Genomic DNA, 12,779 nt, shown 5'->3' on the forward strand with positions numbered 1-12,779 from the left:
CTCTATGCCTCTTCAGTTTCTTCAGCTCAGTTCTTTGACACGTGGACCTCCCCCTAGGTGTTGAGTGTCTTCCTGGCATACCCAAGACTGAGTGATCCAAGCAGGAGCAAGACAAAAGCTGTAACATCTTTTATGATCTAGTCTTGGAAACCACACTCCGTCATTTCTGCAGTATCCTATTGGCCAATTGAGTCAGGATCATTTCCCTACTACAGTGACTAAGACAGTTGATGGTTCATTTAGCATGGCACTTATATTTCAGTGGGCAAGAGACAGTCAACATTTTCAAAACATGAAAAAATTGTAGGTTTTCCTAAGTCTTATGAAAGGACATGTAAAGAGAATGAACTATGTGTGGTGATAGAGAATGAAGGGAGTTGTGAAGATACATGTGTTGCTTTAGAGCTGTCAGCTACAGCTTTTCAGGACTTTTAACCCAAAACTGAAAGGTGAGAAGCATTTTCATTTCCTATGAACCTACCTGTGATAGGTACGATCTTGAAAGGTTTAAATAGCTCGGTTAGGGTGACAGAGCAAACAGGTGGTTGGGCAGGATTCAGAAGTCAGATGCTGGAGCTTTTTTAGTAAGCTAGTTGCCTATTTACTAATAAAGTTAATGAAAAAGCCAAGCTGTTTTAGCTGTTAGGTTTTTTTCTTCTTAAATATGGCACAAGATTGTGTGAAAACTGGTAGATAATTTTAAATAATCTTTTTTTTCCTAGATTTTGGCGGTGCATTCACCTAGAATTGACTTAAAATTATGATGAACTTTTATTTGCTTGATTCTCTTGGATTCCATGAAAATATGTAGTCCCTTGTAGGTTCTAAGGAAGTGTGTTTATGATCATACATACTTTTTCAGGCTTTTCAAATTTAAAATGACTAATAATTACAACATCTTCCTTTTGTTTTAAATTAAAAAAAAGTCACTGCTGTCAGTATTTAAACCACTGTAATAGAACTTTGTCACTATTACAGTGTTAAACTATAGCTTAAAATCCAGATAGTTTTTTAGAGCCTGTTTTTCGTTTAATTAATTTTATTTAAACTGTAATTACTGATTATCAGTGTGAGATAATACTCAGCAGGGTGCTCATTTAACTTCCCGTGAAGATAAGTGATATTAATTTATAAAACTCTGTACACCCCAGACACAGCTGAAGCCATATTAATTAAGTGTGGTGTACTACCTTTAAATAGCATTAAAATAAAATTCTCTCAGTCTTCTGTGTGTTCAACCAATTCTTCAACAAAGGCAAGTCATTGGCACCGTTCACCTCCTTGGGTTGTGTTTCTAGTTCAGCTTCAGGAGAATTTCACGGAAAATGAACAGTAGCTGTGCAGGTGCACAACTTGGGAACATACTCCCAGTCCCATTGCCAAATACAGAATAACCAACTTATAGTCAGTGTAATGGGGATTTGTACTGTGCATTTACAGACCAAGGTATTTTAAAATTTTGCTCATGTTTCATTGTGCCTTCCTTCAAGCAAATTGGATGAGCAATTCTATAAAAGATAAATTAGGAGGGGGATTTTTACCCCCCCCCCCATTTATGAGTGGAGTCATAGCATTATCTCTCAAAACAAAACAAAACAATAGAATGTTTAAATGATTTGATAGTAAAGTTCATTTTGCACCTAGCTTTGTCAGTAGTGCCCAGATGATGTGGAATTTACCTGTAGTGCTTGATAGAGCATCCATACCTGGGAATGCTTTTAATTAAGCCTGAGGTATTCAACAAATTTAATTTGCTGTTGTAACATAGGAGGGTCGTATGTATTTTACTCCTATGACTCTTATTTTGTACTTTTTTTTTTTTAATGTTTCTGTATTTTTGAAAGAGAGGAAGGAGGAAAACAAGAAAGGAAGGAAAACAAACAAGAAAGGAAGGAGGAAAACAAACAAGAAAGGAAGGAGGAAAACGGGAGGAGCAGAGACATAGGGAGACACAGAATCCGAAGCAGGCTCCAGGCTCCAAGCTGTCAGCACAGAGCCCAACGCGGGGCTCGAACTCACAAACTGTGAGATTGTGACCTGAGCCAAAGTTGGACGCCACCCAGGCACGCCTTTGTTTCATCCTTTTTAATCAGGAAAATAAATAAAAGTGTTGAAATTAAGCAACATTGATCCTTAAGTATCTCCTGTTTGTATTCGGACCTCTGTCGACTTGGAAGCTAAAAGGAGGGATATACTTATTTTTCGTACCTTGCCTGTAGCTATCCTAGTGGGAATGTGTGAAATTGCTTTCCAGTTGAATAAAATCCAACTTTCCCCTAGAGTTTAGGTGCGAAGCATATGGGGGAGGTGTGCTAATTCTATTTTGTTGTTGTTGTACAAATTACAATATTGTTTATTGATATAAATGCAGTTCTCCTTCTAAAAACCTAATGGATTTTTTTGTTTGTTTATACTGTTTTAGAAGTTAAATATTAGGAAATTGTTACCTGTAAAAGTGTTCTGGAGCTCGTCCTTTTACATAGACAGTTTCCTTATTTTAAGAATTAAACAAATGCATTCAACCTGATGCCTTTCAAGCTCTTAACACAGTGCATAAAATACAGAAGGTGTTCAGTGACTTTGAGAGAATCTTATTTAGAAAGTTGTAGTTTTTTTTGGCAAAAATGAAAATTTTGGGGTAGCTATCGCTGATGGAAACCATTAGGTTATATATTCACAAATTAGCTTGTGAATTGCTTAAGCTTACTCTTCCCACTCATTGACATGTTTACATTTATAATATTGATGTCACATTAATGATGTTTTGCTCAATTTCACTTCATTATAAGTTTAGCATATTAATGAAGTTACTTTCTTGTGTATGTAGTGTGTGGAGTCAGCACAGGTTTTATACTCAGGAATTGATATTCCCTGTAGAGAAGTTACTGCAATGAAGTAGTGATTCAGAAGCCGGGTGGAGGAATCAGTCCCATTTCTTACTGTTTTTGGTGTCTCCTCATTTTTTAAAACAAGTATCAAGAATTAGGGTGCTCAGGTACACAGGGACACTAACTTTTGGACCTCTGAGCATGTGGAGACAATGGTATATTTCTGGGTTTTGCCAAAGTAAGGGAGTGTTCATGTTGAGTTGATGCCCCTTGTCTTGGCTACCATGGTTCATTGCACATATCTTGCTGCGTTTTTTTATATCCATATGTAATTACCTCTTTATATGCTTGTCTCTGCCACTTGATTGTTACTCAGTTTAAATTGTACATAGCTTTTTTTTCTTTTGTATTATAAACATCTAATAGAGTAACATCTCTGTTCTTCGTTTCATTTTACAACTTGAGATTGTATCTCGTTATCATTCTTTTAGCCTGAAAAACTTCTTTTGACACTTCTTGTAGTACAGGTCTGTTGGAGACAGATTCTCTCAGGTTTTCTCTGTCTGAAATGTCTTTATTCTGCTTCTATTTTCGAAAGGTATTTTTGCTAGATGTAGAATCTCTGGATGACCGTCGTTTTCTCCAAGTACTAAACTGTAAAGATACTACTCCATTGTCTTCTGCTGCTGTAGTGTCTGGTGAAAAATGAGTAATTTGTGTCATTTTTAACTTGCACATAATGTGTCTTCAGATCTCTGGCTGTGCTTTTATGGTTTGCCCTTCACTTTTAATTTTTAGCAGTTTGACTGTGAGTTGCCTAGGTGTGGGCTTGTTTTTGTATTCTTAGTTTGTGCTTGTATCCATCTGTGAATTGACTTATTTTTAATTAATTTATTTGTGAGAGAGAGGCAGGCAGCAGGGGAAGGACAGGGAGAGAGAGAGAGAGAGTGAATCCCAAGATGTGTGGCTCGAACTCATGAACTGGGAGATCATGAGCTGAGCCGAAATCAAGAGTTGGAGGCCTAGGGGTGCCTGGGTGTCTCAGTCAGTTAAGTGTCCGACTTTGGCTCAGGTCATGATCTCATCGTTCATGGGTTTGAGCCCCACATCGGGGGCTGTCAGCTGTGCTGACAGCTCAGAGCCTGGAGCCTGCTTTGGATTCTATGTCTCCCTACCTTGCTCGCACTCTGTCTCTCTCTCAAAAATAAATGAACATTAAAAAGAAGAGTTGGAAGCTCAACCAGCTGAACCACCCAGGCGCCCCTCTGTGAGTTGATTTCTTAAAAATCAGTTATTTTATCATTATCTACTCAGATAGGTCTTCTGTACCATTTTCTGGTCCTCAATTATACTTGTATTATAGCACTTCATATTATATCACAGCTCTTGGTTTCTCTCTTCTTTATTCTTTCCCTTTTTTCTTTGTGTTTCAGTTTGCATGCTTTTTGTCGATCTGGGTTTAGGTTTCCCAGTTCTTTTCTCAGCAATATTCAGGTGACTCTGAAGCTCAGCTAATGAATTTTTCATTTTTTTGATACATTTGAAATTTCTTTTTCTCTTAATATTTTTTGAGAATGAGAAAGAGCATGAGGGGGAGAGGGCACAAAGAGAAGGAGACACAGAATCTGAAGCAAGCTCCAGGCTCTGAGCTGTCAGCACAGAGCCCGATGTGGGGCTCGAACTCACGAACCATGAGATCATGACCTTAGTCGAAGTCAGACTCTCAACCAACTGAGCCACCCAGGTGCGCCGATATATGTATGAAATTTCTAGTGTGGTTCTTAAAATAGTTTCCATGACTTTGTTGCTGAAATTCCCCATGTCCTATGTTGTGTTCACTCTTCATTATATCCTTCAGCATTTTTACAAACATCCTTCTGAATGGTCCGTCTGGCAATTCCATCATCCAGGCTACCTCTAGGTCTGCTTCTCTTTGTGCGTGGCATTTCCTTGGTCCTTTGTGTATGTAGCAGTATGTGAATATATGGTGAACATTTGACTTAAATAGTGTGGAAATTAAAGTAAATAATACTTCTAAGAAAGAATGTGCCCTTTTTTCAGGCTGCTAGAATTGGAGCTGAGTCGATTATGCTCTCTGGTGGAGATGGGCTTGCCAAAGGTGCTGCTTTAGTTTGATTAGTGTCTTCTGGGGCTTCAAAAGTTTCTTAGCACTAAGGAGATTCTGGCGTTCTACTTTTGGCTTTACAACTGAACTACTAGCTTTCAAGACTGGGATAACTCTGTTTTAAAGTTCTGATGCCCTTTTCAGAATTAGTGCAGAGTTCTTTGTGTTTGCAGTTGCACTTCTGGCTCTGTTTCTTCAAGAAGTCTCTTTGATCTGGTATCTGTCCCCAGCCAACCATCGGGTGGCCACTGTCATTTATTCTCTGAAGGTCCAGATTGTGTCTTTGGGATTTCTTTCCCGTCTTTTTTTTTTTTTTAAACGTTTGTTTATTTGCTTTTGAGGGAGAGGGAGAGAGCACAAGCGGAGGAGGGACAGGGAGAGAGAGGGAGACAGAGAATCTGAAGCAGGCTCCAGGCTCTGAGCTGTCAGCACAGAGCCTGATGCGGGGCTCAAACTTACGAACTGAGAAATCATGACCTGAGCTGAAGTCAGATGCTTAATCAACTGAGCCACCCAGGTGGCTGTCTTTTACCTAGGTCAGAGTGTTTGGGAGGGCAGTGGCTTTGCATGGGAAGAGGCCTCCCCAGACATTACATGGCTCAGGACACCTTGCCTTCCCTCCAGCCATTGGCGTCCTACCCCAAGCAGTTGAAGACCTGAGGGAAAGTGTAGGTAGGTGGGTGGAGACTTGTTCCTTGATTAGTCTCCTTGGAATTCTAGTAATGTTTCTCATGCCGGCACCCATGTGGCTGCCAATAGTGCGTTAAAAATTAGGCTGTTTTTTCTTTGCCCTTGTTGAACTTCTTAGTCTGTAGCTGTTTGTCAGGGATAAAAGCAGCTTGTCACTTTGTGATAGTTCTTCCAGGTTTCATAGTGTCCTCCGCTCCCTGATGGGTTGAAAACAACAACTATAATTTTGGAAGTTTTCTGGCTTGTTTTTGTTGTTAGGATGAGAGTAGTGGTAGTGTTTTGTGACTTTCTAAATGCTACTGGAAGCTGTCATATTCTTAGTACTTTAATGATTAGGTCATGTTAGGTGGACCGTGTGTGAATGCAGTACATGGCATATTTCTTAGGCTTTACTCTCAGAGAATTTAAAGATTTATTTTGAAAGATAAACATTGCTATCTTCGCGTCTTAATGAAATCCTAGTGCTATCCAATAGAACATTCTGTGATAGTAGAAATGTTATATATGTACTTTGACTAGCCACATGTGGCTTTTGATATGGGGCTAGTGTAACTAAGGAACTGAACTTTTTTTTTTTTTATATACAATTTATTGTCAAATTGACTTCCATACAATACCCAGTGCTCATCCCAACAAGTGCCCTCCTCGCTGCCCATCACCCACTTTCCCCTCTCCCCCACCCCGCATCAGCCCTCAGTTTATTTTCTGTATTTAAGAGTCTCTTATGGTTTGCCTCCCTACCTCTCTGTTTGTAACTATTTAGTTTTTTTCCCCTTTCCCTTCCCCCATGGTCTCTGTTAAGTTTCTCAAGATCCACACAGAAGTCAAAATATATGATCTTTCTATGACTGGCTTATTTCACTTAGCATAATACGTTCCAGTTCTATCCATGTTGCTGCAAATGGCAGGATTTCATTCCTTCTCATTGCCAAGTAGTATTCCATTGTATATATAAACCACATCTTCTTTATCCATTCATCAGTTGATGGACATTTAGGCTTTTAAGGAACTGAAATTCTAATTTACATTTAAATAACCACAAATGGCTAGTGGCTGCCCTGAAGAGCATACGTCTGTATATTACCTACATTATGGTAAGAACAGTGTAACGTATAGTTACATTGAACAATTCACAGAACCATTGTTTTTTGAGTATACTTACTTCTATTAGCCTCTTTAAGACATTTTGCGTTTTTGACTGTTACCACTTGAAACTTTGAGTGTGGGTTTTATGTGATGAATAGAATTTGTGAAATCAAGCGATATTCAATGAATATGGAATTAGGTTTATAAATTAATGTCTATACACTTTCAAATATCAGTGAACTATTTGATCTAATAGAAGAAATCCCATTACCACAAAAACCCAGCTTTATTTCCTGAGGCTTCAGCCATCGTACTTTATAGTTGTTCATGAAATTCAAATACAGACCAGCCTGAATGAGGAGAAATGTGGTATTTACCAGAACAACTAGCTCTGGAGATATAAGTAGAATTCAACTCTTAGAATTCCTAAATCACGTTTTGTTTTTTCAGGAGTGTGGCATGCACTATGAAAAAGGGTACTGGACAAGGGGGCTGAGGACTAGGATACTAAATATTAGTTTGATTGCCAACCACTAAATTAGTCCAGTTACCTTTTTAAACTGCTTAGTTTGTTAATCCGTAAAGCAAAGTTCACTTGTCGTTACAATCTTAAGTCTATAATTTAAGATTACAAGGAATCTTTGGAGGTTGTCTGATTTCTCTTCTGCCTTTAGACAGGATGGTTACTGAAAAATTTTCATATTTCTGTTTTTGTAAAAAAATTTTGAAGATTCTAGTGTTGAATGCCTTGGGATGAAATCATAGTGATAATGTGATCCACCGTGTGGGTTTTCTTATTTTGGTAATTAGATAAATATTGTTGAAGGAAATACTAACATAACATGCTACTTTTTACCTTTGTAGCTGGACAAATTTGCCAGCATACGAATTCCAGGAAGCAAAAAGGAGAGACCTCCACTTTCCAACCTGAAGACTGCATTTGCAAGCAATGATTGTTCTTCAGAGATGATGGAAAACATTCCAAAGCCACTGTCAGAGAGTGAAGTCTTAAAACTCTTCGAAAAGATGATGGTAAGAATTGTGGTTTTTCATAAAATGGTTGACGTTAAAACCTTAGCTTCTAATCATATTAATAGAACAATAACACTTAAGACCCCTGTTCCATAGGGTGATTTCTGATGTCATTGAAGATAGCACATGAGGTGTTCAGAGCTCCAGGATTACAAAAAATAAGAACCAGAGAAAAATTAGCACAGTAGTTGTTGTTTTTTTTTTTTTTTTTTAAGAGGTTTTCTGTTTTTATGTATTTTACTAAAGTATCCAGTGATATATTTTGAATCTCAAAGATTATCTAAGTGGTCTGTCTGGGTTCATTTGCATTTTAGAATGATGGTCACGGTGCTGTGTATGTTGTTAGGTGTGTTTATTTTGTTTTTGTTTGTTTGATTCCTTTCTTAGTTCTCAGGATAACCAGGTTCATATAGTCTTAGAGCATTGATATCTGAGGAGACTAAAACTTATTTTGGGGTGTGCCTTTTCTGGAGACACACACTGGTATTTAGAAGCTGCCTTCAAGTTGGTTCCACAAAGCAGTGACTCTGCTTATAACTTTTAAGTGGGTTGTTGGTCAAATTAATTTAGCTTGCTATATTAACCATGTTCATAATTGTTTATCACAAAATGAATGCCAATTGCATCTAAATAGTTACATATATAGTTCTTACCCTCAAGTTGCTTATTTCCTAGGGTTCAAAGCAAACATTGGAAAAATTAAGTAAGAATTGCCAAAAGGTGGTAGTTAATGGTTAAGTTCTTCAGCAGTTCAGAGTGGGAAGAAATTAATTTTTGAGATATCTCATTAGCTTTAGGGGAAGCCAGAGTGGAAAGGTTATTGCAGCAGCTTAGGGAAATTTAGTAGAGAAGATGGACTTAGAGGACTTAGCTGAACTCCCCAACTATGAGAATGTGACCCAAGCTGAAGCTGGACGCTTAACTGACTGACCCCCAGGTGCCCCTATTCACATTTATTTTGAAAGAGAAAGAGCAAGCGAGTTGTGAGTGAGCAGGGGTGGGAGGTGGGGGGAGGGTGGGTTGGCTCAGAGGGAGAGGGAGAGAGAAACCCAAGCAGACACTTTGCTGTCAGCACAGAGCTCAACACGGGGCTCAAACTCATGAATCATGAGATCATGACCTGAGCCAAAATTAAGATTTGGACACTTAAGGGCACCAGGGTGGCGTTAAGTGGCCAACTCTTGATATCAGCTCAGGTTGTGATCTTGTGGTCATTAGATAGAGCCTCATGTTGTGCTCTGTGCTGAGTGTGGAGCTTGCTTACTTGAGATTTTTTCTCCCTCTCTCTCTTTTTGCCCCTCCCCCCCCCCCAAATGAGTAAAACTTAAAAAAAAAAGTGGGGGGGTTGGATGCTTAACCCACTGAGCCACCCAGGCACCCTCCCAGTCTGGGTTTATTTTATATTTATTTCACTTACTGGTTTTGACAGTCTTGTTACTTCTTAGGGAAATGTACTTATTTACTTTAGAGTGTAAGATGTGTTTGAAATTTGAGAAAGTTAATAGTTGGTCCTCTTTATTACTCAACTAGAATCAACAAAATATTTACTATTATACTGCCTTATTTTCTATTCATCAAGTATTTGTGTCCAGCATTATACATGGAGCTTCAGAAGACCCCAGAAAGAGAGCATGCCTGGTTTGTGTCTCCATAAATGAAGAATTACAGTGTTAGTGATTACTAACTTTTCATCACTGAACATACGTTTTGTTAGTATTGTTTTACATGAACCGTAGGCTTGGGACATTATTTCCTGTTATGTCAGCTCTTGGTGAAGTGCTAATTTTGGTTTTAATTAACTACACATGTATAACTCCTTATTAAGTCTTTTGTTCCCATGAGTTGATATAATTTCAGCTTTGAAAAACATTTTTTTTTTCCAGATTTAGGACATGTGTTGCCAAAGCAGGCACTTTTTTTTTTTTTTCCCCTAGCCTTTGCCTCTGTTAATGAGGCTTGTATAAAGGTAGTTCTCTTCAATATTACCTTTGAGGACTCAAGATAATAAAGTGCCCTTAGCTACTCCTTCATCCCATGTAGTGTATGTGGAACCATGCATATAAATAAATTACCTATGAGATTCTAGAATGGTACTTTTTTTCATTTCCTTGTGACTACTTTGAAGAAATTTTTCTTTTTGATCATAATTGCTGGTGCCATCTGAGTAAGCAGACTGAGTAGGCTATTGATGTTAGATGTTTACAAGGCCACATTTTATCACCATAAGCCATTAAAAGTACAACTACCTAGAAAGTACTGAATATAGTCAGTGGCATTCTGTACTGAACATGATTACTTGAACTGTTTTTCAGTTATTCTTAGGAGAAGTGTAAGACTATCAGTTTGTAGTTATGTATAGGGCAGAAGGATTTTGACATCTTTGGAATGTTTATAGAATACATATTTAATAACTGGGCCTGATCACTTGTTAAATCTTAAACAGGTATCCCTGTTGGCAGAAGATCGTTTGCAATCAAACTCCTTTTACTCAGCAGAAGTAAAATGAAATTGTTGATGGGTCAGGGCTGCCCAATTTGCTAATAAACGAGTTTGTCAGAACTAAGGTCATCTTAAAGTGAGGACTGGGTTCTTGTCTTTCCTTTCTCATTGCTTGACCACATCACAATACATTGGGGGGGTAGAATCCACTGATGGTTCTGAAGCTGAGAAGGGTCTTTTCCCTTCTTTAAATGTAATGAGTGATATTTCTCAGGCTTTTCAGGGTACCTTATTTTTGACAAATTTAAAGCTGTTCCTGTGTCTGTAGAGAATGCTAGATGCAGGGTTGGTTTGATTTTTTTTTTTTTTTTTTTTTTTAAACTTGCACCTACCTATCTGTAGTATGAGTATTCTTCTGAAGAAGCCATATCGAATCTATAATCTTAATATCTTGGCCTTTGCACCTACAGGGGCTTCCTACCATTGAAAATTTGCATCTAAATTCTTAGTTTTGACATTGTGCAATTTTTAAAGCCTTATTTAACCTTATCAAAGGTATTGAAGTAATTTTCACATGAAGTAAAAACTGTTTTTACAGAGCCTTTTTTTCTTAAGATAGTGTGCTGACTTGATTATTTAATGAGGAGGTACAGGGTAATACTTCAATATTTGTACTCATTTTACTTTTATATTGGAGATGGATTTACTTGGTCTCTAGGTAATAGTTTTAGTGGGTTTTTTTGTTTGTTTGTTTTTTGTTTTTGTTTTTTAAGTAGTGATGAATACTTAGACTACTTAATAGCTCTTTCTCCCATTTGTCTTTGGTAAAAGTAGAATTGTTACCTGAAAGCCCATGTTGGTTTCTCTATGAATCTAGGTTTGTAAAATAGCTGTGTTAACATCCTTGTGTATACAACTTTAATTTCTAGAAATCAAGTTTCAGTGTTCACTCTTGAACTCACTGTGGGTCTATGTTAACTGGTTTTTGAATGAGTTCAGCATGGTAGGTACAAGCTGAAAGTGACTCGTTCATTCTAGCTGTTGGCTCTTTAAACCAGTCTCCTTGGCTTATTCTTTCTTTCCCCTAGATGAAATCCCAGGCAGGTCCCAGAGCTTTCTGTTGGCTTTCAGATTAAACAGAAAAAAATCCTAGTTTAATGCAAACAATTTTCATCCAGAAGAAGTTTCCCTCTTGCCCCTTTTCAGGCTGGCTCCACTTGTAGTCTCTAGTGCGGGCTGCTGTTGGGGAGCAAGGTTGGTCTCTTCCATTTTCCTACCTTACTTTTCCATGCTCTACTCTCCAGCCTGCATCTGTCTCCTCCAGGACTTGATGGGAGGTGAGGAAAGGAGGAATAAGAAGATGCTTCAGGCCTCGGGTGTTGATAATCTGGCAGTGGTGCCCTGGGTAATGTTAGTTTTTATTGCTGCTGTAACAATTTACACAATTTCACAGATGTGTGGCTTTAAGACGCCAATATGCTGTCTCATAGTTCTGTGGGTCAGAAGTCCAGGTTGGCTCAGCTGCCCTCTCTGGTTTCACAAGGCCAAAATCAGTATGTGATGGCTGGGCTCTTACCGATGCTTTGGGAAGAACCTTTTCCAAGTTCATGGTGGCAGAATCCAGTTCCTTGCTATTGTAGGATTGAGGTCCTGGTTTCTTGGCTGACTGTCCTCTGGGGGCTGCCTTAGCTTCCAGAGGCCTCTTTCCTATCCTTCGTGTGGGCCTCTATCTCTCCGTTACATCAAATCCATCTCCTGCTTAGAATTTCTAGGACTTCCCTTCTGTGTCACCTCTTGTCTCCATCTATACAGAGTTGTCTGCTTTTAAGGGCTCATGTATTAGATTATGTTCTCACCCAGATAACTCAAAATAATGTTACATCTGCAAAGTCTCCTTTGCCGTGTAATAGAACTTATTTGTAGGATCCAGAGATTAGGGCATGATTTTGCCTGTTACAGGTATAGGAGATTACAAATGCTGATTGTTTTCTCCTGTGGCATTTTTGTGCCCACCTGCCCTCCAGTTTCACCTATAATTCCCTTGTCACTGGTGATGTCTCCTTTGGCCTTCTGCCCAGTTTTCCATAAGCCCATTCCTCTGCTGGAGTCGCCTTCAGGACACAGCACCTCTCTGATGGCCCAGGGCTGCTGCTTCCCTGGGATCCACATCTTGTCCATGGGAAGCTCATGTATTCTTGGCCCCTCACTCCTGTCCTTTGCCTTGTTCCCTTCAGAGTCTGTCCTCTGTAAAGTATAAACTACTTTGGCTCTTGCTACCAATAATTGGTAGTTTTTGCTATTCTCCTAACTGTAAGTGCCCTCCTAGTTGTCCGATTTTACCTGTAATACTGCTGACCACTTGCTCCTGTCTGCATTACTTTTTCCTTTAGCTACCATGACACTCCTTTACTTCGGATTTTCCTCTTCTCTGGCCCGTTTTTACCAGTTTCCAGGTTTCCTTTTCTGATTTGTATTTCTTCAAGGTATTGCCTCTGGCCCTCTTGCTTTTTTTTCATCCTCTTTGGTTCCCTACACATTTCTCATGGGGGATGGGAGCCCTTTTATGTTGGCATCTCCCC

At 38.8% G+C, this 12,779-nt stretch overlaps 1 protein-coding gene across 5 annotated transcripts in view; it reads left to right on the forward strand.

The window, feature by feature from the left end:
• Nucleotides 1-12,779, forward strand: part of DIAPH3 (diaphanous related formin 3) — a 504,744-nt gene that overhangs the window by 39,115 nt on the left and 452,850 nt on the right. For all 5 annotated transcript variants that reach the window (XM_053898946.1, XM_053898962.1, XM_053898954.1 and 2 more), the window contains one exon: nt 7,594-7,761. In XM_053898946.1, coding sequence (XP_053754921.1) covers nt 7,594-7,761 — 168 coding nt within the window. The remainder of the gene's footprint in view (nt 1-7,593; nt 7,762-12,779) is intronic.

Source organism: Panthera pardus, unplaced genomic scaffold (genome assembly GCF_024362965.1).
Source record: "Panthera pardus isolate Hobbes unplaced genomic scaffold, ASM2436296v1 HiC_scaffold_1, whole genome shotgun sequence".
In the NCBI taxonomy this organism is placed as follows: domain Eukaryota; kingdom Metazoa; phylum Chordata; class Mammalia; order Carnivora; family Felidae; genus Panthera; species Panthera pardus.